A 26,259-nucleotide genomic window follows, 5' to 3' on the forward strand; every position below is an offset into this window, starting at 1 on the left:
TTCCTGGTCAGAATGGTTTGTTCATAATTCCTAGCAAGCACTTGGATATACTATCCAGGGGAATAGGGGTTGGTGGTAGTCATAGAGTGTGATTACTACATTAAAAGGAATTGCAATTATTTTTACAGAAGAAATTAAGCCTATTCTAATTTTGAACTACATATATCATATGCAGCATATTTAGGCATTTATTTTTCCCTAGTATACCCAAGAATTATTCTTGTAAATTTCACTCATTAGTATCCTTGCCCCACCACGACCCAAGTGCTTGTGTGTGAGGATCTGTACTTAGCATTGGTTCATAACTGAACCAAACACTCATTTTGTACACATAATGCATTTACAACAAGGGTGGATCCTTAGCATTTAGATCTTTGCTGGAGTCTGTCTGTGCCTCAGTCCCATCTATCTCATCTTCTGTTTGTACTTTTCAGTTTCACCCACCCTGGATATCAGCCAGCAGCCAACAATGGTATGGGATTTGATAAATGTCACCTGCCAGGTACAGAAGTTCTATCCTCGGAGCTTTCACATGACCTGGTTACAGAATGGTAATATATTCCACAGAGAAGAATCTTTAAGATGTATAGAAAACATGGATGGAACTTACAACTCAACCAGCTGGCTCTTGGTGAACATATCTGCCCTTGAGGCAGACATGGTACTCACATGCCATGTTGAACATGATGGACAGCCAGAAGCCATTGAAATCCATACTGTGGTGGTCACTGAATATCAGAAGGAGCAAGGTATTGCTACAATGTCTGGTGAGGTGTCCACCATGGCTACCTTTATGGCTAAGCATAATTCAGGCTTCATTTTTTTATGTAAAAGGCAGCATTCATGGTTATTGTAGCATTATATTGACAACTACAAAGTAAAATGTTACCATCACATTTCATTACAAATGTCTCACAAGACTCATACATCTTTCCACTAATACATTAAATAAGTTAGAAAGTAAAGTATCATCAAATCCTAATATCTTGCCACTTCCCTGTTTTAACTAATATTTGTGAACATCCTTAAATTCATGTCTTTCCTTTGCCATATCTTTGCTGACTCCATTACATTTTAGATTTTTCCATGAATATTTGTGCCCTATGAGAATAAAATTCCAACAGGTCACCTAAGAACCTGTAGTTTCCCAGGATACAGGATATCTGTATGTACACATACACACATACACACACACACACACACACACACACACATACACACACATCACATGATTGGGTCTAATGAAATGAAGGCAAATCAAAAGCCTATAGGAGCACTGCTATCACCAAGGTAAAAGGAAAACGTGCTAGTAAAGTATTTCTCCTCAGCTTCTTACTATCCTAGCTTTTAGTTTGCATTAGATTAAGATCCATTTATGTGAACATGTTTCCTTCCTACTTTTTTTTAAAGAATATTTTTATTTGATGTATTTTTTTGTTTTCTATATTCTTTGTTTACATTCCAAATGACTTCCCTTTTCCCAGTTCCCCCCTCCCCATATGTCCCATAAGCCTTCTCTCCACCCATTCTCCAATTACCTCCCTCCTTTTTCTCTGTCCTGGTACTCCCCTACAATGCTAGATCAAGCCTTTCCAGGATCAGGACCCTCTCCTTACTTCTTCATGGAAGTCATTTTTTTTTTTTTTTTTGCTAATTGTGTCTTGGGTATTCAGAGCTTCTGGGCTAATTAATATCCATTTATCAGAGATTGCATTCCATGTTTATTCTTTTGTGATTGGGTTACCTCACTTAGGATGATATTTTCCAGTTCCAATCATTTGCCTAAAAATTTCATGAATTCATTGTTTTTAATTGCTGAGTAGTATTCCATTGTGTAAATATACCACATTTTCTGTATCCATTCCTCCATTGAGGGACATCTGGGTTCTTTCCAGCTTCTGACTATTATAAATAAGGCTGCTATGAACATAATGGAGCATGTGTCCTTACTGCATTCAATGAAATTAACTGTAGTTCTCAACAATGATCTCAAATAGACACTATTTTGAAATTTGTCACTAATTTTATACTCTATTGAGTGCACCAAAATTAAGTTTTCTTTCACACTTAAATTTTCATCAGCTTTTCCTGTTAGCCTCTTTAGAGTTCAAGAAATCCACTTGAATGTGTTAAAATCATGAAATCACATTTTCATTAAGGTTTCTAAAAGTTATATCAGATAATGGGTATGTTGCTGAATGTAGTACTTCATGGAGAATGTTATCCATTTTCTTCCTGAAATCACATTCGCTTAAGGTTTATAAGAAGTCATTTTACTCATACAATATGAGGTATATTGTTGATTGTGGTACTTTTGGAGAACTTTTTTTTATTTGACTGTGGTACTTTTGGAGAACAATTTTTTATTTGATATATTCTTTATTTACATTTCAAATGATTTCCCCTTTCCTGGATCCCCCCTCCCTGTAAGTCCCATAAGCCCTCTTCCCTCTTCCTGTTCCCCAATCAACCCCTTCCCATTTTCCTGTCCTGGTATCCCCCTACATTTCTGCATTGAGCCTTTCCAGGACCAGGGTCCTCTTAGAGAACTTCTTGCATTTTTCTGAGTTTTCAAACTTCTTTTCTAGAATTTGTCCTAAGATTTTATAGACTTTTAAAGTCTAGGTTCTATGGTAATGTTTCGCTACAGGGTTGATTTGGAAAACTTGTTATTTCTCTTGCATTTCATTAGTCTTAAGACACATGGTGTACAACTGGTAGAGAGCAGGGTTAGAGAAAAAGTAGTGCAGGCCATAGTACCAGTGAAAACAAGCTTGAGTATTGGAGAGATGCTGAAAAAAAATAACAGGGAAAAAGAAAAATAAAAAGAAAGAGAAAAAGAAAAATGAGAAAAATAAAAAGTAAAAGAAAAACTAGTTCTTCATGATCAGACCTTGGAAAAGTAAGAAAAACTTGCTGAAAGTCATTGCAGGTCAGCTACCAGGAACTGTGCTCGGGGAAGTGATTATGAGAAAGAAACTAACAGTATGTTATTAAAGAAAAAATTTCTCCTTTTACTTATTTAGGATGACTTAAAGTTAACTTTCTTTCCTTGAGCTCAAGCTATAGATTCTATTCTGTTGATGTTTAGCTTTTATCCCTTGGGTTTTGTTGCTACTCTCTCCTACATTCTGTTTACTCCTGGTGTAGCTTGGTCTTCTTTGTGTCCTTGAGGTGGGAAGCGTCCATTTCAGAACTTGATGCAAAAGAATTACCGATTTGTGTATAACTGTTGCCTGCTTGTTTAATACAAACAGTGACACCCAGTGTACTCATTGGCTACATGAATATTAACACCACCAGGTCATTTATATGAGCTTAACTATGAGTTAGAATATAAACTATTCTATTTTAGTCTGTTCTCCAGACCACAGGAGAGAATCCCAAGAATGTACTCTGTGGTGGATATAGGAATCAAGATCATTCTGGATGACTGTGGATAACAAGAGATGTACTAAATAGATAGCCTAACCAACTGAGACAGGTGATCACAGTGCAGGAACCTTAAGAGATATCACAACTACTCAGAGAGATGGTATGGTCACTGCGAATTGTTTCAGAGTGAAAAGGATGGTGTAGACAATTGAATTTATATTATAACCCTGATGCATAAAGTTGGTTGTCTGCTTCTTTCAATGACCCCATCAAGATATATTGAATATTCCTTGTCTGTGATGTCTGACAAAGATATAGTTTTATTTCTGTTGCTGTGACAAAATATCCTGACCAAAAGAAATATAAGAGATGAAAGGTTTTGTTTAGCTTACAATTACAAGCTCCATATGGAAAATAAGGCAGGAATTCATACATCACATCTATAGTCAAGAGCATTGAAAAAATACATGCAAAATTTTGTTTGCAGCCTGATGTTCACCTACATTTCTTTACTGATCTTACACGGTTTTGAGCCCAGTGTCTAATGAAATGAGGCTACGTACAATGAGTGATGTTGCAATATCAGTTAAGACAATCCTCTGCAAAGAGAGAAACAGGCCAAAACAATTTACCCAAGTTCTTTTTTTAATTAGGTAGTTGCTATATTTACATTTCAAATATTATCCCCTTTCCTCATTACCCCATTCAAAACCACCCTATCTTATCCCCAATCCCCTCTCATACCAACCCCCCCTCCATCTTTATTAACCTGGCATTCCCCTACACTGGGGCATTGAGCCTTCACAGGACCAATGGCCTTTCCTTGCATTGATGTCTGAAAAACCTGTCTGTGAATTGTATCTTGGATATTCTGAGCTTTTAGGCTAATATCCACTTATCAATGAATGCAAACCATGTGTGTTCTTTTGTGACTGGGATACCTCGCTCAGGATGATAGTTTCTAGCTCCATGCATTTGCCTATGAATTTCATAAATTTCTTGTTTTTAATAGCTGAGTTGTGTAAATGTACCATATTTTCTGCATCTATTCCTCTGTTGATGGACATCTGGGTTCTTTCCAGCCTCTGGCTATTATAAATAAGGCTGCTATGAACATAATGGAGCATGTGTCCTTATTGCATGCCGGGGAATCCTTTGGTTATATGCCCAGAAGAGGTATAGCAGGGTCCTCCAGAAGTGTCATGTCCAGTTTTCTGAGGAACTGCCAGACTGATTTCCATAGTGGTTGTACCATCTTAACAATTCCACCAGCAGTGGAGGAGTGTTCTTTCTCAACATTCTGTCCAGCATCTGATGTTCACTGAGTTTTTGATCTTAGCCATTATTACTGGTATGAGATGGAATGTCATGATAGTTTTTGATTTACATTTCCCTGATAATTCAGGATATTGAACATTTCTTCAGGTGTTTCTCGGGTATCTGGTATTCCTCTGTTGAAAATTCTTTGTTTAGCTCTGTATCCCATTTTTTTAGGTATTTGCTTCTCTGGAGCCTAATTTTTTTAGTTATTTGTATATATTGGCTATTAGGCCTCTATCAGATGTAGAAATGGTAAAGATCTTTTCCCAATCTTTTATTTGTTGTTTTGTCCTGTTGACAGTGTCTTACAGAAGCTTTGAAATTTTATGAGGTACCATTTGCAAATTCTTGATAGTGGAGCATATGCTGTTGGTGTTCTGTTCAGGATATTTTCTTCTGTGCCCATGTGCTCCAGGCTCATCCCAACTTTATCTTCTATTATATTCAGTGTACCTGGTTTTATGCAGAAGTCTTTGGTGAGCATGGACTTGAGCTTTGTACAGAGAGATAAGAATGGATCAGTTTGCATTCTTCTACATGTTAACTGTCAGTTGAACCAGCACCATTTGTTGAAAATACTGTCTTTTTTCCACTGGATGGTTTCAGTTCCTTTATCAAAGATCAAGTGGCCAGAGGTGTGAGCGTTCATTTCTGGGTCTTCAGTTTTTTTCCACTGATCTTCCTGCCTGTCATTGTAGCAGTACCAAGCAGTTTTTATCACTATTGCTCTGTAGTATAGCATGAGTTCAGGGGTGTTGATTCTGCCAGAACTTCTTTTATTGTTGAGAATAGTTTTCATTATCCTGTTTTGTTTTGTTTTTTGGGGGTTTTTTTGTAATTCTAGTTAAATTTGGAAGCTACTCTTTCTAGCTCTACAAAGAAAGGAGACAGAATTTTGATGAGGATTGCACTGAATCCATAGATTGCGTTTGGCAAGATGGCCATGAACATGGGAGATCTTTCCATCCATCATTAAATTTCTGTCTTCAGAAGCTTGAAGTTCTTGTCACACAGCTTTCACTTGCTTGATAATTTTATATTATTTGTAACTATTGGGAAGACTGCCATTTCCATAATTTCTTTCTTAGCCTGTTTATCCTTTGAGTACAGGAAGGCTACTGATTTGTTTGAGTTAATTTTGTATCTAGTCACTTTGCTGAAGTTGTTTATCAGTTTAAATAGTTCTCTGGTGGAATTTTTCAATTTATTTAAGTATGCTATCATACCCCATGCAAATAGTGATTAGTTGACTTCTTCCTATCCAATTTGTATTCCTTTGACCTCTTTTGTTGTTCAATTGTTTTGGCTAGGACTTTGAGTACTTTATTGAGCAGGTAGGGAGAGAATGAACAGCCTTGTCTAGACCCTGGTTTCAATGGGATTGCTTCAAGTTTTTCTCAGTTTAGTTTGATGTTGACTCCTGGTTTGATGTATATTGCTTTTACTATGTTAAGATATGGGCCTTGAATTCTTGATCTTTCTAAGACTTTTATCATTAAGCGGTGTTGTATTATTTCTTTTTTTAAATATTTTTATTTTCTATATTCTTTGTTTACATTCCAAATGATTTCCCCTTTGCCGGATCCCCCCTCCCCATATGTCCCATAAATCTTCTTCTCTCCATCCCTTCTCCAATAACTCCCTCCTTTTTCTCTGTCCTTATATTCCCTTCCCATGCTAGATCAAACCTTTCCAGGATCAGGACCCTCTCCATACTTCTTCATGGAAGTCATTTGTTATGCAATTTGTGCCTTGGGTATTCAGGGCTTCTGGGCTAATTAATATCCACTTATCAGAGATTGCATTCCATGTGTATTCTTTTGTGATTGGGTTACCTCACTTAGGATGATATTTTCCAAATCAAACCATTTGCCTAAAAATTTTGTGAATTCATTGTTTCTAATTGCTGAGTAGTATTCCATTGTGTAAATATACCACATTTTCTGTATCCATTCCTCCATTGAGGGGCATCTGGGTTCTTTCCAGCTTCTGGCTATTATAAATAAGGCTGCTATGAACATAATGGAGCATGTGTCTTTATTGCATGCCGGGGAATCTTTGGGTATATGCCCAGGAGAGGTATAGCAGGGTCCTCTGGAAGTCTCATGTCCAGTTTTCTGAGGAACCTCCAGACTAATTTCCACAGTGGTTATACCATCTTATAGCCCCACCAGCAGTGGAGGAGTGTTCCTCTTTCTCCACATCCTCGCCAACACCTGCTGTCTCCTGAGTTTTTGACTATAGCCATTCTGACTGGTGTAAGGTGAAATCTCAGGGTTGTTTTGATCTGCATTTCCCTAATGACTAATGATGTTGAGCACTTCTTAAGGTGCCTCTCGGTGTTGGATTATTTCAAATGATTTTTAAACATCTGATAAAATGATCATTTTTTTCTTTGAGTTTGTTTATATAGTGGATTACATTAATGGATTTCATATATTAAACCATCCCTGAGATGAAGCCTACTTGACTGTGGTGGATGATTATTTTGATGTGTACTTGGATTTGGTTGGCAAGAATTTTATTAAGTTTTTTTGCATCAATATTCATAAGGGAAATTGGTCTAAAGTTCTCTTTCTTTCTTGGGTCTTTGTGTGGTTTCAGTACCAGAGTAATTGTGGCTTCATAGAATGAATTACATAGTGTTCCATCTCTTTCTATTTTGGAGAATAATTTAAAGAGTATTGTATTAGGTCTTTCTTGAAGGTCTGATAGAACTCTGCATTAAACCCTTTGTTTCTATTTCTTCAGGGATTATTGAGCTGTTTAGATGGTTTATCTTATCTTAATTTGACTTTGGTATTTGATATCTGTCTAGAAAATTGTCCAATCATCTATATTTTCCAGTTTTGTTGAGTATAGGCTTTTGTAATACAATGTGATAATTTCTTTTTTAGATTTCCTCAGTATCTGTTGTTATGTTTCCCTTTTCATTTCTGATTTGCGGATTTTGATACTGTCTCTGTGCCCTTTGCTTAGTTTGGCTAAGGGCTTAATCTATCCTCTTTGTTTTTTCAAATAACCAGCTGCTGGTTGGTTTGATTCTTTGTATAGTTCTTGTTGTTTCTACTTGGTTTATTTCAGCCCTGAGTTTGATTATTTCCTGCTGCTTACTCCTCTTGGGTGTATTTGAATGTTTTAGTTCTAGAACCTTCAGACGTATGGTCAAGTTGCTAGTGTATGCTCTTTCCAATTCCTTTTTGGAGGCTCTCAGAGCTAAGAGTTTTCCTCTTAGCAGTGCTTTCAGTGTGTCCCATAAATTTGAATATGTTGTGCCTTCATTTTCTAAAAGTCTTTAGTTTCTTTCTTCATTTCTTCCTTGACGAAGTCATCACTGGGTAGAATGTTGTTCATTTTCCATGTGTATCTCTGTTGTTTTTATTGTTACTGAAGACCAGATTTAGTCCATGGTGATCTGATAGGGTGCATGGGATTATTTCTATCTTCTTATATCTGTTGAGGTCTGTTTTGTGACTGCTTATATGGTCAATTTTGGAGAAGGTACCCTGATGTGCTGAGAAGTTATATTCTTTTGTTTTAGGATTAAATGTCTATAGATATCTGTTAAAACCATTTGGTTCATAACTTCTGTTAGTTTCACTGTTTCTCTATTTGGTTTGTGTTTCCCTGATCTGTCCATTGATGAGAGTGGGGTGTTGAAGTTTCCCACAATTATTTTGTGAGGTGCAATATGTACTTTGTGCTTTAGTAAAGTTTCTTTTATGAATGTGGGTGCCCTTTTATTTTGAGCATAGATGTTTAGAATTAAGAGTTCATCTTGGTAGATTTTTCCTTTGATGAGTATAAATGAATAAAAGTGTCCTTCTTTATCATTTATGATTACTTTACACTCAAAGTCAATTTTAATTGAGATTAGAATGACTACACCAGCTTGTTTCTTGGGCCCATTTGCTTGGAAAATTGTTTTCCAGCCTTTTACACTGAGGTAGTATCTGTCTTTTGGCTTGAGGTGTGTTTCCTGTATGCAGAAAATTTCGGGTCCTGTGTGCATATCCAGGCAGTTAGTCTATGTCTTTTATTGGAGAATTGGGTCCATTGACATTAAGAGATATTAAGGAGATGTGATTGTTGCTTCCTATTATTTTTTTTATTAGAATTCAAGTTATATTTGTGTGTCTCTCTTCCATTTAGTTTGTCAAAAGAAGATTCATTTCTTGCTTTTTCTAGTGTGTAGTTTCCCTCCTTTTCTTGGTGTTTTCCATATATTATTCTTCGAAGGGATGGATTTGTGGAAAGATATTGTGCAAATTTGTTTTTTTCATTGAATACCTTGATTTATCCATCTATGGTGATTGAGAGTTTTGCTGGTTATAATAGCCTGGGTTGGCTTTTGTGTTCCCTTAGGGTCTGTATGACATCTGCTCAGGATCTTCTGACTTTCCCAGTCTCTGGTGAGAAGTTTAGTGTAATTCTGATTGGTCTGCCTTTATATATTTCTTAACCATTTTCCCTTACTCCTTTTTAATATCTTTCTTTGTTTATTGCATTTGGTGTTTTTATTATTATATGATGGGAGGAATTTCTCTTCTAGTCCAATCTCTTTGGAGTTCTGTAGGCTTCTTGTATGTTTATGAGCATTTCTTTATTTAGGCTAGGGAAGTTTTCTTCTAGAATTTTGTTGAAGATATTTACTGGCCCTTTAAACTAGAAATCTTTGCTGTCTTCTACCTATAATCCTTAGGTTTCATCTTCTCATTGTTTTCTGGATTTCCTGGATGTTTTGGATTAGAAGCTTTTTGCATTTTCTTTGAATGTTGTGTCAATGTTTTCTGTGGTATCTTTTGCACCTGAGATTCTCTCTTCTACTTCTTGTCTTCTGTTGTTGATGCTTGCATCTATGATTGCTGACTTCTTTCCTGACAACTCTTCAGAGTTGTTTCCCTTTGTGATTTCTTTACTGTTTCTACTTCCAGTTTTAGATCCTTGATGGTTTTGTTTAATGCCTTCATCTCTTTGGTTCTTTTTTTTTCTGTAATCCTTTAAGGGGCTTTTATGTTTCCTCTTTAAGGGCTTCTACCTGTTCATCTGTGTTCTCCTGTATTTCTTTTAGGGGGTTTATTTACGTCCTTCTTAAACCCTCTATCAGCATCATAAGTGGTGATTTTAAATCTAAATCATTCTTTTCTGGTGTGTTAGGGTATCTGGTGCTTGCTGTTGTGGTATATGTGGGTTCGGATGATGCCATGTCACCTTGGTTTTTGTTGGTAACATTCTTCTGTTTGACTTTTGCCATCTGGTTATCTCTGTGGTTAATTGGTCCTGCTCTCTCTGGCTGGAGCTTGTACCTTTAGTGGGCTTGCAAGCCTGTCTCAGCATCCCTGGGAGCAGCCCAGCTCCTGGGTATAGATGGAACCCAGAAGGACCCTGTTCCCACTGCTCTGCCATCCTGTGCTCCCTGTGTTTTGTGTAGGATATTCCTGAGACAGTCAATGAAAAGAAAACGGCATCACTCCTCCAAACCCTGGAGTCCAAGCATTCCCTGGAGACCAGTTCTCTCCTGGCAGGACCTGTGCACAGGTGCTGTGGAGTAACCCTGCTCCTGGGTGCAGATAGAACCCAGAAGGACCCCTTTGGAGCTGATCTGCCACTTCCATGTTCCCTGTACTCTTGGCCTTTTACCCAAGATCATAACTGTAATATTCTTCCTAGTTGTAGGTTGTGTCAAATTAACTACCAGATGGTGTTTTATGAACTTGGGCCAGTAAGAAATCACAACTCTAATCTTCTAGATTGCATGGCGCACATATTAGGATTAGAGGTTTATGCTATGGAATTACTGGTGTTCTTGGGTGTGGCTCATTGGAAATTGAGCTGAGGGCCCCTACTATTTTTTTGCAAACACTGTACCAGGTTAACTATGCAACCATCCTTTTTTATTCTTAAAAAAATTTAATCTTTGATTAACTTCAAAATTAAAATTAGCTTTTTACAAGAAGCAGAAAGATTGTATATGGAATCTATACTTGGGTGGACATGGGCTACATGATGGTTGAGGCTCCAAACCATGAAATCTTTACTCTTACACTCTTATCTTATAATTTTCATCCTTTGCTTGCATGTTTTCTAGCAAGCATTTTCACCAGGCTGTTGTACACTTCACTAGGGTTGTTTTATTCCCCCAAATCTGAAATTTTCCAGGATACCTGTATCTAAACAAGGCAGCCTGCCAACTCTCTTCCTTTCCATTTACCATCCTCTTTCATGTGTTTGTCCTGTTAACAGCTATTCCTGAATACTAGACAGACTTAAACCCTCTTGGCTCAAGGACACTTTCTTGTAGATCATCCAAACTACTACTAAGTAAGAGAATTTCTGGATCCTACTAGCCTTGTAACCCTCCCTAGGGATCAGTTCTCCCAAAATAGTGGAAACTACATTCCTTTACCCACAGCATTTTGAAATTTAAGCATTTAACATTTGATAGAGAACTACAACTCTCTTCTTAAAGAAGAAAAGAAATATTTCATTCTGAATCCAACTTTCAGTGACCATGTCCTAGGAACACAGATTTGGTTAACAAGAAAGCCCACTGTGGAATCAGTTTATAACTTTTGTGTAGTAATATAAGAATGAAAGCTATTATTCCAAACTTTTACAAAATTAATTGGTAAAAACATGGAAGAGGTAGGTTATCACATAGCAGAGAAATCTGTTAGAGACTTAAGCTCTAAGTATGTGGGTTGATTGAAACTACAAATCTGCTCAGTTAATACATTCCATAGAAAAATTTCTGCATGTGCATTCCAGATGATTTACTTAAATTGTCACAAAGCTGTTTGGTCAGGGACAAAGGAAGACTATATATGTCTATTAAGAGGTCTAAGTATAATAAAGTTAATTTGCCAACAAGCCAGAATTCATTAAAGTTCTAAAGATCCAACCTTCCTTGGAAACGGTTCCTCTACATTGTGTAATATTTTGTGGATAAAATATAGTGCTATAAGTTGGCAACCTAATCTGGGGCCAAAAGAGAAATAAACAAGCATTTTTTATTTTATTTTTTTACTTATTCACTTTACAACCTTCATGCTGCCCTCTTGCACTCATGTCCTCTTACAATCCTTTTTCCATTTCCCATTTTCTCCTCTAAGTGGGTGGGGAGCCCTCTGGTAATCCTCTTTCACAAAGGCACATTCAGTATTCATGATGCTATTTAGTTCCTCTCTCACTGTGGCCAGACAATGCAGCCTAACTAAAAGAACATGTCTCGTGCTCAGGTAATTGTTTTTAGTATAGTCCCTGTTTTAGTAGTTAGGAACCCACTTGAAGGCCAAGCTGTACATCTGCTACTTATATGCAGGAAGGCTTATGTACAGCCCTTTATGTTCTTTGCTTAGTAGTTGAGACCCTAAGAGCCCCAATGGTTACTTGACTCTGTTGTTCTTCTGTGGAATTCCCATCATAATCATGGGCCACATTGTTTCCTATTATTAGTCCATAAGAATACCCAAACTCCATCTACTATTCACCAATGTGTGTCTGTATCTGTCTGAGTCAGCTGCTGGGTATATCCTCTCAGAGACAACAGGCTCCTGTCATCAAACATAACAATATCATTATTAGGGTTAGGAATTGGTGCTTGCTCATGGAATGGGCCTCAAGCTTGACAGCTTATTGAATAGACATTCTGTCAGTCCCTGTTCTATTCTCCAGTTCCTGCATTTCCTGGAGACAAGAAAAAATTTTGATGGGAAGTTTTGTGGGTGGGTTGGTGTCTCTATCACTCCACTGGCTTTACTCTATGGCTACAGATAGTGGCCTCTTAAGGTACCACATCCCCATTGTAGTGAGTCAGAAGTAAGGTAAACCCCATTGACTCTTGGATGCTTCATTATTTCAGGTCTTTGTCTCATCATAGAGTTCTTACCACTTGCACACCCCTGTCAGTTGTAGATTTCCAATAATTTTCATGGGTATCTAGCCATCTCTATCCTTTCCACATCTGATTCTTTTTTTTTTTAATTTTTTTATTCGATATAATTTATTTACATTTCAAATGATTTCCCTTTTCTAGCCCCCCCACTCCCCGAAAGTCCCGTAAGCCCCCTTCTCTTCTCCTGTCCTCCCACCCACCCCTTCCCACTTCCCCGTTCTGGTTTTGCCGAATACTGTTTCACTGAGTCTTTCCAGAACCAGGGGCCACTCCTCCTTTCTTCTTGTACCTCATTTGATGTTCCACATCTGATTCTAATGCCCTAACACAGTTCTTCAAGCCCCACCTTTCCAAATCCCTCCATCCATCTGCCTCTTATGAATATTTTATTCCCCCTTACAAGTGAAATTCAAGCTTCCTCATTAGTACCTTTCTTCTTGTTTAGCTGCTTTTAGTTTGTGGAGTATAGCATGGTAAATAAATTTTATAACTAATACCCACTTATAAGTGAATACATATCATGCCTGCCCTTCTGGGACTGAGTTACCTCACTCAGACTTTACTAAAAATAGAACTTTTATTTTCAAGTTCTATCCAATTGCCTGCAAAATTTATAATGTCTTTTTTCATCTATCCTTCAGTTGATGGACAATTGCATTGTTTCCAGTTTTATGAATAAAGCTACTATGAACATATTTGATTACTATGGACATATTTGTGGGATATTAGAACATCTTTTGGGTATATTCCAAGAAGTGGCATAGCTGGGTCTTGCGATTCCAAGATTTATTTTTAATATTCTTTGTTTACATTCAAAATGATTTCCCCTTTCCCATTACCCCCTCCCCATAAGTCCCATAAGCCCTTTTCCCTCCACCTATTCCCCAATCGTCTCCCTCCCATTTCTCTATCCTGATAATCCCCTACAATTCTGCAACAAGACTTTCCAGGACAAGGGCCCTCTCTTTCCTTCTTCTTGGGAATGATTTCATATGTTAATTGTGTCTTGAATATTCAGAGCTTCTAGGCTAATTAATATCCTCTTATCAGTTATTGCATTCCATGTGTATTATTTTATGATTGGGTTACCTCACTTAGGATGATATTTTCCAGTCCAGTTATTTTTCTAAAAATTTCATGAATTCATTGTTTTTAATTGCTGAGTAGTATTCCATTGTGTAAATATACCACATTTTCTGTATCCATTTAGGGACATCTGGCTTCTTTTCAGCTTCTGGCTATTATAAATAAGGCTGCTATGAACATAGTAGATCATGTGTCCTTATTGCATGCCAGGAATCCTCTGGGTATATGTCCAGGAGTGGTATAGCTGGGTCCTCCAGAAGTGTCATGCCCAGTTTTCTGAGGAATCTTGAGACTTGTTTTCCAGAGTGGTAGTACCAACATGCAATCCCACCAGCAGTGGAGGAGTATCTCTTTCTCCAAATCCTCGCCAACACCTGCTGTCTCCTGAGTTTTTAATCTTAGCCATTCTGACTGGTGTGAAGTGAAATCTCACGGTTGTTTTGATTTACATTTTCCTAATGATTAATGATGTTGAACATTTCTTAAGATGATTCTCAGCCATTCGAAATTCTTCAGGTGAAAATTCTTTGTTTAGCTCTGTACCCCACTTTGCAATAGGGTTATTTGGCTCTTTGGAGTCTACCTTATTGAGTTCTTTGGATATACTGGATATTAGCCCTCTGTCAGTTGTAGAGTTGGTGAAGATTTTTTCCCAATTTGTTGGTTGCCCTTTTGTCCTTTTGAAAGGGTTCTTTGCCTTACAGAAACTTTGCAATTTTATGAGGTCTCATTTGTCAATTCTTGATCTCAGAGCATAAGCTATTGGTATTCTGTTTGGGAACTTTTCCCCTGTGTCCAGGTACTCAAGGGTCTTCCCCATTTTCTTTTCTATTAGTTTCACTGTGCCTGGTTTTGTGTGGAGGTCCTTGATGCACTTGGAGTTGAGCTTAGTACAAGGATCAATTTGCATTCTTCTGCATGCTGAACTCCAGTTGAACCAGCAGCCATTTTTTTGAAAAGGCTATCTTTTTTCCCTTACATAATTTTAGCTTCTTTGTCACAGATCGAGTGACCAAGTGGCAAAGATCAAGGTGTGTGGTTTCATTTCTGGGTCTTTAATTCTATTCCACTGAACTACCTGCCTGTTACTGTACCAATACCATGCAGTTTTTAACACTATTGCTCTGTTGTACTGCTTGAGGTCCGGGATACTGATTCTTTTGCTGTTGAAAATAGTTTTAGTTATTCTGGGTTTTTTCTATTTGAGATGAATTTGAGAATTGATCTTTCTAATTCTATAAAGAGCTGAGTTGGAATTTTCATGGGGATTGCATTGAATCCGTATAATACTTTTGGCAAGATGGCCATTTTTATTATATTAACCCTGCCAATCACGACCATAGAAGATTTTTCCATTTTCTGAGGTCGTCCTCAATTTCCTTCTTCAGAGACATGAAATTCTTGTCATAGAGATATTTCACTTGTTTGGTTTGAGTCACACCAAGATACTTTATACGGTTTATGGCTATTATGAAGGGTGTCATTTCTCTAATTTCTTTCTCAGCCTGCTTATCCTTCCTGTAGGAAGGCTACTGATTTGCTTGAGTTGATTTTATAACCAGCCTCTTTGCTGAAGTTTTTTATCACCTGTAGGAGTTCTGTGGTGGAGTTTTTGGGTCACTTAGGTAGACTATCATGTCATCTGCAAATAATAGTTTGACTTCTTCCTTTCCAATTTGTATCCCTTTGACCTCCTTATGTTGTCTAATTGCTCTAGCTAGAACTTCAAGAACTATATTGAAAAGATATGGAGGGGGAGCAACCTTGTCTAGTCTCTGATTTTAGTGGGATTGCTTCAAGTTTCTCTCCATTTAGTTTGATGTTGGCTACTGGTTTGCTGTATACTGCTTTTATTATGTTTAGGTATGGGCCTTAATTCCTGTTCTTTCCAAGACTTTTAGTATGAGAGGATGCTGAATTTTCTCAAAAGCTTTTTCAGCATCTAATGAAAATACCCTGTGATTTTTTCTTTGAATTTGTTTATGTAGTGGATTGCATTGATATATTTCTGTATATTGAACCAACCCTGCATCCCTGGGATGAAGCCTACTTGATCATGGTTGATGAATGTTTTGATGTGTTCTTGGATTCGAATGGCAAGAATTTTATTCAGTATTTTTGTATCAATATTCATTAGGAAAATTGTTTTGAAGTTGTCTTTCTTTGTTGGATCTTTGTGTGGTTTTGGAATCAGCTTAATTATGGCTTCATAGAACAAGTTTGGTAGTGTTCGTTCTGTTTCTATTTTGTGGAATAGTTTAAAGAGTATTGGTATTAAGTTTTCTTTGAAAGTCTGAAAGAATTCTGTACTAACACCAACTGGTCCTGTGCTCTTTTTGGTTGGAAGACTTTCTATGACCCCTTCTATTTCTTTAGGGGTTATGGGACTCGTTATATGATCTATTTGATCCTGATTTAATTTTGGTATTTGGTATTTGTCTAGGAAATTGTCCCTTTCCTCCAGATTCCCAGTTGTGTTGAGTATAGGCTTTTATAGTAGGATCTGATGCTTTTTTAAATTTCCACCATTTTTGTTGTTATATCTCCCTTTTCATTTCTAATTTTGTTAAATTGGATACTGTCTCTGTGCCCTCTGTTTAGTGTGCCTGAGGGATTATCTATCTTCTTTATTTTCTCAAAGAACCAGCTCCTGGTGTTGTTGATTCCTTGTATATCTCTTTGTTTCTACTTGATTGATTTCAGCCCTGAGTTTGATGATTTCTTGTCTTCTACTCCTCTTGGATGAATAGCTTCTTTTTGTTCCAGGGCTTTCAGGTGTGCTGTTAAGCTACTAGTTTGTGCTCTCTCCAGCTTCTTTTTGTAGGCGCTCAGGGCTATGAGTTTTCCTCTTAGCATTGCTTTCATTATGTCCCATAAATTTGGGTATGTTGTGTCTTCATTTTCATTAAATTCTAGAACGTCTTTGATTTCTTTCTTTATTTCTTCCTTGACCAAGGTGTCATTGAGTATTGTTCAGCTTCCATGTGTATGTGGGTTTTCTGTTGTTTTTGTTGCTATTGAAGACCACTCTTATGCCATAGTGTTCTGATAGGAGGCATGGGATTAGTTCAATGTTATATCTGTTGATGTCTGTCTTGTGACCAATTATATGGTCAATTTTGGAGAATGTACTATGAGGTGCTGAGAAAAGGTATATTCTTTTGCTTTAGGATAAAATGTTATATATATATATATATATATATATATATATATATATATATATATATATATATATATATATATGTTAAATCCAATTGGTCCATAGCTTCCTTTAGTTTCACTGTGTCCCTGCTTAGTTTCTGTTTTTCTGATTGGTCCATTGAGGAGAGTGGAGTGTTGAAGTCACCCACAAGTATTGTGTGAGTTGCAATGTGTGCTTTGAACTTTAGTAAAGTTTCTGTTATGAAAAAGTGTGCCCTTTCATTTGGAGCATAGATGTTCAGAATTGAGAGTTCTTCGTGGGGGAGTTTTCCTTTGACCTGTAAGAAGTTTCTCTCTGATTCCCTTTTGATGACGTTAGATTGAAAGTCAATTTTATCTGACATTAGAATGGCTACTCTGGCTTGTTTCCTGAGACCATTTGCTTGTAGAATTGTTTTCAAGCCTTTTACTCTGAGCTAGTATTTGTTTTTGACACTGAGGTGTGTTTTGTATATGCAACAAAATGTAGGGTCCTGTTTAAGTATCCAGTCTGTTAGTCTATGTCTTTTTATTGGCTAATTGAGTCCATTGATGTTAAGAGATTTTTAAAAAAGAGTGGTTATTACTTCCTGCTATTTTTGTTGTTATTTTTATGGTTGAGTGGTCATCTTCTTTTGGAATTAATGAAAGAAGGTTACTATCTTGCTTTTTCCAGGGTGTAGTTTCCCTCCTTGTATTGGTGTTTTCCACCTATTATCCATTGTAGGGCTGGGTTTGTGGAAAGATATAGTGTAAATTTGGTTTTATCATGGAATATCTTGGTTTATCTATCTATGGTGATTGAGAGTTTTGCTGGGTGTAGTAGTCATGGCTGGCATTTAGGTTCTCTTAGGGTCTACATGAGATCTGCCCAGGATCGTCTAGCTTTCATGGTCTCTAGTCAGAAGTCTCGTATAATTCTGATAGGTCTTCCTTTATATGATACTTGGCCTTTTTCTCTTACTGCTTTTAATATTCTTTCTTCGTTTAGTACATTTGGGATTTTGATTATTATGTGACAGGAGGTATTTCTGTTCTGGCTCAGTCTGTTTGTAGTTCTGTAGGCTTCTTGTATGTTCATGGGCATCTCTCTCTTTAGGGTAGGGAAATTTTCTTCAATAATTTTGTTGAAAGTATTTTCTGGCCCTTTCAGTTTTAAATCTTCACTCTAATCTATACCTATAATCCTTAGGTTTGGTCTTCTCATTATGTCCTGGATTTCCTGGATGTTTTGGGTTACAAGCTTTTTGCATTTTGCATTTTCTTTGACTATTGAGTCAATGCTTTCTATGGTATCTTTGGCATCTGAGATTCTTTCCTCTCTCTCTTGTATTATGTTGTTGATATTTGTATCAATGACCCTTGATTTCTTCCTAGGTTTTCTATCTCCAAAGTTGTCTCCCTTTGTGATTTCTTAGTTGTTTCTCCTTCGGTTTATAGATCCTGGATGGCTTTGCTCAGTTTCTTCACTTGTTTGTTTGTATTTTCCTGTAATTCTTTAAGATATTTTTGTTTTTCCTCTTTCATGACTTCTGCCTGTTGACCCAAGTTCTCCTGTATTTCTTTAAGTGATTTTTTGTATTTCCTCTTTATTGGCTTCTATTTCTTGACCCATATTTTCCTGAATTTCTTTAAATTACTTTTGTGTTTTCCTTGTAGGGGCTTCTACCTTTTGACTCATTTTCTCCCATATTTCTTTAAGAGATTTATTTATGTCCTTCTTGTGTTCCTCTAACAGCATCATGACCAGTGATTTGAATTCCAAATCTTGATTTTTCTGGTGTGGTAGGGTATTGAGGACTTGCTGTTGTCAGAAAATTGGGTTTGGATGGTGCCATATTGCCTGAAGTTCTATTAGTAAGGTTCCTACATTTGCCTTTTGCCATCTGGTTATTTATGTCATTAGTTGGTATTGTTGTCACTGTCTGGTGCTTGAACCTCCTATAAGCCTGTAAGGCTATTTCTGCTCCTTTGGATGACTGGGTTTCCTCTTTCACAGATTGCCGATGCACTGTAATACACTTGGGTGCCATTGGAGATCTGGTGTGCGTTGCCCCAAGCAATATTATACTCATGGTTGTCTCTATGTACCTGGTGTTGCCTGTCCTTTCTGTCTGGGAGCAAGGATGGTAGTGGGTAGTCCCTCCAGGTGCCAATAACTCTGCAGAGCAAATGACCCATGACAAGTCTGGCACACAGACGACCTGCAGAGCTGCCCAGGTCTTGGGCACAGGCAGAAGCCTGGTGGTCTGTGTTCCAAGTGATGTTAAACTTGAGATATCTCTGTGTACCTGGTGCTGCCTGTCCTGTCCATCAGGAAGCGAAGATCTATCCCAACTTTTCATTCTTTCTTTTTTAATTCGATATATTTTTATTTACATTTCAAATGATTTCCCCTTTTCTAGCCCCCCACTCCCTGAAAGTCCCATAAGCCCCCTTCATTCCCCTTGTTCTCCCACCCACCCCTTCCCACTTCCCTGTTCTGGTTTTGCTCTATACTGTTTCACTGAGTCTTTCCAGAACAAGGGGGCACTCCTCCATTCTTCTTGTACCTCATTTGATGTGTGGATTATGTTTTGGGTATCCCAGTTTTCTAGGTTAATATCCACTTATTAGTGAGTGCATACCATGATTGATTTTTTGAGACTGGGTTACCTCACTTAGTATGATGTTCTCCAGCTCCATCCCTTTGCCTAAGAATTTCATGAATTCATTGTTTCTAATGGCTGAAGAGTACTGCATTGTATATATGTATACCACATTTTTTGCATCCACTCTTCCGTTGAGGGATACCTGGGTTCTTTCCAGCTTCTAGCTATTATAAATAGGGCTGCTATGAACATAGTGGAACATATATTCTTATTACATGCTGGAGAATCCTCTGGGTATATGCCCAGGAGTGGTATAGGAGGGTCCTCCAGAAGAGTCATGCCCAGTTTTCTGAGGAACCACCAGACTGATTTCCAGAGTGATTGTACCAATTTGCAACCCCACCAGCAGTGGAGGAGTGTTAATCTTTCTCCACATCCTCGCCAACACCTGCTGTCTCCTGAGGTTTTAATCTTAGCCATTCTGACTGGTGTAAGGTGAAATCTCAGGGTTGTTTTGATTTGCATTTCCCTAATGACTAATTAAGTTGAGCATTTTTTAAGATGCTTCTCTGCCATCCGAAGTTCTTCAGGTGAAAATTCTTTGTTTAACTCTGTACCCCATTTTTTAATAGGATTATTTGGTTTTCTGGAGTCTAACTTCTTGAGTTCTTTATATATATTGGACATTAGCCCTCCATCTGATGTAGGGTTGGTGAAGATCTTTTCCCAATTTGTTGGTTGCCAATTTGTCCTTTTGGTGGTATCCTTTGCCTTACAGAAACTTTGTAATTTTACGAGGTCCCATTTGTCAAATCTTGATCTTAGAGCATTCACTATTGGTGATCTGTTCAGAAACTTTCTCCCTGTACCGATGTCCTCAAGGGTCTTCCCCAGTTTCTTTTCTATTAGCTTTAGAGTTTCTGGCTTTGTGTGGAGGTCCGTGATCCGTTTGGAGTTGAGCTTAGTACAAGGAGACAAGGATGGATCAATTCGCATTCTTCTGCATGCTGACCTCCAGTTGAACCAGCACCATTTGTTGAAAAGGCTATCTTTTTTCCATTGGATGTTTTCAGCCCCTTTGTCGAGGATCAAGTGGCCATAAGTGTGTGGGCTCATTTCTGGATCTTCAATCCTGTTCCATTGATCTGCCTGCCTGTCACTGTACCAATACCATGCAGTTTTTAACATTATTGCTCTGTAGTATTGCTTGAGGTCAGGGATACTGATTCCCCCAGAATTTCTTTTGTTGTTGAGAATAGGTTTAGCTATCCTGGGTTTTTGTTATTCCAGATGAATTTGATAATTGCTCTTTCTATCTCTGTGAAGAATTGAGTTGGGATTTTGATGGGTATTGTACTGAATCTGTATATTGCTTTTGGCAAAATGGCCATTTTAACTATATTAATCCTGCTGATCCATGAGCGTGGGAGATATTTCCATTTTTTTTTTTGAGGTCTTCTTCCATTTCCTTCTTCAGAGTCTTGAAGTTCTTGTCATACAGATCTTTCACATGTTTGGTAAGAGTCACCCCAAGGTACTTTATACTGTTTGTGGCTATTGTGAAGGGTGTCATTTCCCTAATTTCTTTCTCAGCCTGCTTCTCCTTTGAATATAGGAAGGCTACTGATTTGTTTGAGTTGATTTTATAACCTGCCACTTTGCTGAAGTTGTTTATCAGCTGTAGGAATTCTCTAGTGGAGTTTTTTGGGTCACTTAGGTAGACTATCATATCAGAAGCCTGTTGGTCTGTGTTCCAAGTGATGTTAAACTCGAGACATCTCTGTTTACCTGGTGCTGCCTGTCCTGTCCATCTGGAAGTGAAGATCTATCCCAACTTTTCTTAAAACAACAACAACAACAACAAAACACCATCTGCATTTTGAAAGTGGCTGTACATATGCCATGCATTTAAAAATCCCTTAGCAGGTGGGATGAAAGTCTTCCTGCTGCCATGGGCACCAGGGAGCCAGGGGATTCCTCAGCCCACCAGGAGAGAGTGGTCTCCCAGCAGTGCTTTCACTTCTGAACACAGAGGTGAGATCTCCACTTCTTCTCTGGAGGGAACCAGCTAGGAGCACACAGGGCATAAGATCAATGGAGCAACTGGGACAGAAGTCTTCCCACCACTGTAGGCACCAGGGAGCCAGAAAACTCCACAGACTTCTGTGTATAACCCACCAGGAGATCTCCCAACAGTACTTCCATTTCTGAGCTCAGAGGAATAGGGACACAGGCTTACAGGCCAATAGGAGTAACAAATTTCAGCCAGAGACAACAATACCAACTAGCACCAGAGATAACCAGATGGCAAAAGGCAAGTACAAGAACCCTACCAACAAAACCAAGTCCACATGGCAACAACCAAACCCAGTTTGCCCACCACAGCAAGCCCCAGATACCCCCAACACACCAGAAAAGCAAGAGTTGGATTTAAAATCACATCTCATGATGTTGATAGAGGGCTTCAAGAAGTACTTAAATAATTCCCTTAAATAAATACAGGAGAACATGGGTCAACAGGTAAAAGCCCTTAAAGAGGAAACACACAAATCCCTTAAAGAATTACAGGAAAACACAATCAATTAAGTGAAGGAACTGAACAAATCTATCCAGGGTCTAAAAATGGAAGTAGAAACAGTAAAGAAATCACAAAGTGAGACATCTCTAGAGATAGAAAATCTTGGAAAGAATTCGGGAGTCATAGATTCTTGCATTAACAACAGAATACAAGAGATAAAAGAAAGAACCTCAGGTGCTGAAAATATTATAGAAAACATTGCCTCAACCGTCAAAGAAAATACAAAAATGCATAAAGCTGGTAACCCAAAACATCCAGGAACCCTAGGACACAATGAGAAGACCAAACCTAAGGATTATAGGTATAGATAAGAGTGAAGATTTACAACTTAACGGGCCAGTAAATATCTTCAACAAAATTATAGAAGAAAAGTTCCCTGACCTAGAGAAAGAGACACCCATGAACATACAAGAAACCTTCAGAACACTGGATGACTGGATTTCCCCTGACACAGAATGCTGATGTGCTGCCCACCTCTTGGGTACCCTTGGAACCCTAGTGTGTCCTGCTCCAAGTTGTCTCTGTGAACCTGCTGTTGCCTGTTTGCTCCTTCAGGGAATGATGATGGTGGATGCTGCAGGGACCTTTTCTGAGTGCTGATCCCTCTGCAGGGCAACAGATCCCCCAACCTGGCCTAGCTGCCTAGGCCCTGAGTCCAGGTGAAAGCCTGATAGGCTTAGGCCCTAGAAACGTTTGCCTCAGGCCATGTCTGCTAACAGGTTCTGTCAGGTAGCCAAGATGTTGGCGGACACCCTCATGAAATTATTAGACAAATAGATGGAGCTAGAGAACATCATACTAAGTGAGGTAACCCAGTCTCAAAAGATCAATCATGGTATGCACTCACTGATAAATGGATATTAGCCTAGAAACTTGGAATACCCAAGACATAATCCACATATCAAATGATGTCCAAGAAGAAAAGAGGAGTAGCCCCTGGTTCTGGAAAGGCTCAGTGCAGCAGTATAGGGCAATACCAGAACAGGGAAGCGGGAAGGGGTGGATGGGGGAACAGGGGGAGGGAAGAGGGCTTATGGGACTTTCAGGGAGTGGGGAGCCAGAAAAGGGGAAATCGTTTGAAATGTAAATAAAAATATATCAAATAAAAAAAAAGAAACCTTCAGAACTCCAAACAGACTGGATTAGAACAGAAACTCCTCCCTGCACATATTAAGCAAAACACAAAATGCACTAAACAAAGAAAGAACATTAAAAGCAGTAAGGGGAAAAGGGCAAGTAACTTATAAAAGCAGACCTATCAGAATTGCACCAGACTTCTCACCAGAATCAGGAAAGCTAGAAGATCCTGGGCAGACCTCATACAGACCCTAAGAGAACACATATACCAGCCCGTGCTAGTATACCCAGCAAAACTCTCAATCATCATAGGTGGAGAAACTAAGATGAAAAAAACCAAATTTACACAATATCTCTCTACAAATCCAGTCCTAGAAAGGATAATAGATAGAAAATGCCAATACAGGAGGGAAACTATACCCTAGAAAAATACTTCTATTTTACCAGAAATGTTTTCAGTGTAAATCAATGTAAACCTTTGATTTTATCACAAAAGTTTCTAATTCCACCTTGAATTAATTTAGAAAGAGTTTTTATATATGCCATTTTATATGTAAAATTTTCCATGAAATAGACAATTTCAATATGTTTGTCTATATATTTCCTGAATTTTTTTCAGAAATATTTCACATGTAAATCTTAAATTCTATCATAAAATGTTTCTATTTTATATTTCAATTAATTTAGCAATGTTTTACATGTCTACCACTTTACTCTTAAATTTTCCATGAAAATTGTCAATTTTAACATGTTTTTCTATGTATCTCTTCTTTTTTATCTTAATGTTTTACTTCCCTTTTCAATAAAAAAAAGTGCATCCCTTGGTCCCCATCCTTGCCACCATGTGCTATTTCTAGAGTTTTTTTCTAAGCTATTCTGGTGGGTATAAGATGGAGCCTCAGACTTAAGTGTTTTGATTTGCACTTCCTTTATTACTAAGGATTTTCAACATTATTTTAAATGTTTCTCAACCATTCCAGAGTCCTCTGTTGAGAATTCTCTCTTTAGCTCTATAATTTTTTTAATTGTGTTATTTGGTTTGTTAGTGACTACCTCCTTGAGTTCTTTATAAATTGTGAATGTCACCCCTCTGTCAGATGTAGGGTTGTTGAAAATCCTTCCTGATATTTAGACTACTGTTTTACAGTGTCCTTTTCTTTACAGAAGATTTGCAGTTTCATGATATCCCATTTATCAATCATTGGTCTTAGAGCCTGAACCATTGGTGTTCTGTTCAGGAAACTGCCTCAAGTACCTACACATTAGACAGTATTTCCCAGTTTCTTTTCTATGTGATTTACTGTATCCAGTTTTATGTTGATATCTTTGATTTACTTGGACTTAAGTTTTGTGCAGGAAGATAAATATGCATGTAATTTCATTCTACTGCATGTAGACACCCAACTGAATTTAATGGGAAAAAAGAACACATTCAAACTCTGCAGAGGTTTGTTGAGATTAGGAGTCAACCAATGGGCCAAGAATAGATCATTGATGTGATTTTTCTAATGGTTTTTCCTACTCCTTGATTTTCAGAACTGAAGATATCAGGTATTAATAAAATCCTTGTACCTGTTCTCCTTGGATCCAAACTACTCCTATTAATTGGTGCTACTGTCATTTACATGCACAAGAAGCAAAATACCTGAATGTAAGTTTGGAGGGACTGAGATATATCAGTTAAATTTCTGTTACTATGACAAAACTCCTGGACTAAAATAATTTATAGATGAAAGGTTTTATTTAGCCCCTTATTATTTCAGTATCTCATGAGTCCATCATGCCGGGGAATAGTGGCAGCCAATGCAGACAACTGAGTGCTAACATTCTTAAGCAGAAAGCATGACCAGACTGAACAAACTGGAAGTGCAAAAACCACTTAATTTCAAAGTTTACTACCTGTGATGTGCATCTTCTAGCAACTATGTACCAATCTTCCAAAGAGTCCCACCAACTGGGAACCAAGATTAAAATATTCTAGCTAGTATTTACAGAACAATTCATATTTGAAACACCAGATGGATATTAGTCAATGGAGTACCATACACGGGGCAGGATCAGTAAGAGGACCATGCTGTTCACTGAACAATATTAACATATAAAACCTCCTCATGAAACTCATGATACTCTTTGAAAGCTCCTAACCTCCCAGAAAATCTGTTCATATTATACAATTGGTCAGTATATAATAAATGCAGGTGCCCACTGTGTCCCAGAAGATGTTGTAGCTATAGGCCCAGGGGTGAGATATGTTGTATTGGCTCAAAGCTCTTATTTGTGGTAATTAAAGTAAAAGAAACACAAGAGATACAAGGGAAAGATCAATCTAGCTAATATGCCAAAAATTTAGACATTTCATATGACCTATAAAAATGACTCATTCTGCTTTTACCTTCTGTGATCATGAAGAATGGACTCAGAAGAATGTATGATTCATAAGCTAGGCTGAAATGATACATGTTACTTTGTTGACATGGGCATCTTATTCACACAGGACAGGAATGCTAGGAGAAGAGCTGTTTCAGGGACAATTATAGCACTAAGATAATTTATCCATGGTAAAAGAAGCATCCAATCAGAATTGATTCTACATAGTTTTGCCTTTCATCGTCCACCACATTGGAACCTAAATATATTCTATCACATTTCTTGTAGAGGTTCAGCATGGAAATAGATGCTGATGAGCCACTGTTGAAGGACTCTCCTCACTGTTCCTAAGGACTCCATTCCTAAGGACAACTTCAAATCAGAATTTCTTGTTGTTCCTCTGCATATGTATTGTTATTCCAGAACATCAAAACTGTGCATATTGAGTTGTATTCTTTGTGTCTTTATTTTAATTATTAAAAGAATTTAAGGATGTATATTGTAATGGCTATTCTTGGATATCAACTTGACTATGCATGGAATGAACTACAAAACAAAATTCGAGAGCACACCTAATAAAAAAGAGTTTGGGATAGCTGGTATCTTTTGCTTAATGTTGATGAGGGGATTTTAAGGCTCAGAGAAATTGCAATTCTAGAGTGGATATGTTATGTAAAACCTATTCCTCCACAATAGGAAGGCCCAGAAGATATGCCCTTCATGAATCTTTTAAGACACAAATTGGTGAGAGGTCTGACACAATAAAGTGACAGACTTTAGTGTTGAAGAAA

At 37.7% G+C, this 26,259-nt stretch overlaps 1 protein-coding gene across 4 annotated transcripts in view; it reads left to right on the forward strand.

Annotated features, from left to right (window-relative positions):
- LOC127683501 (signal-regulatory protein beta-1-like) overlaps window positions 1-25,965 on the forward strand; it is a 40,728-nt gene extending 14,763 nt beyond the window's left edge. For 2 of the 4 annotated variants that reach the window (XM_052180796.1, XM_052180798.1), the window contains exons 4-6: window positions 435-767; window positions 24,638-24,752; window positions 25,757-25,965. In XM_052180796.1, the coding sequence (XP_052036756.1) occupies window positions 435-767; window positions 24,638-24,750 (446 nt within the window). In that variant the 3' untranslated portion in view covers window positions 24,751-24,752; window positions 25,757-25,965. The remainder of the gene's footprint in view (window positions 1-434; window positions 768-24,637; window positions 24,753-25,756) is intronic. The other 2 variants (XM_052180797.1, XM_052180799.1) reach the window with 2 other exon arrangements.
- The last annotated feature ends 294 nt before the right edge of the window (window positions 25,966-26,259 follow it).

Source organism: Apodemus sylvaticus, chromosome 4 (genome assembly GCF_947179515.1).
Source record: "Apodemus sylvaticus chromosome 4, mApoSyl1.1, whole genome shotgun sequence".
NCBI lineage: Eukaryota > Metazoa > Chordata > Mammalia > Rodentia > Muridae > Apodemus > Apodemus sylvaticus.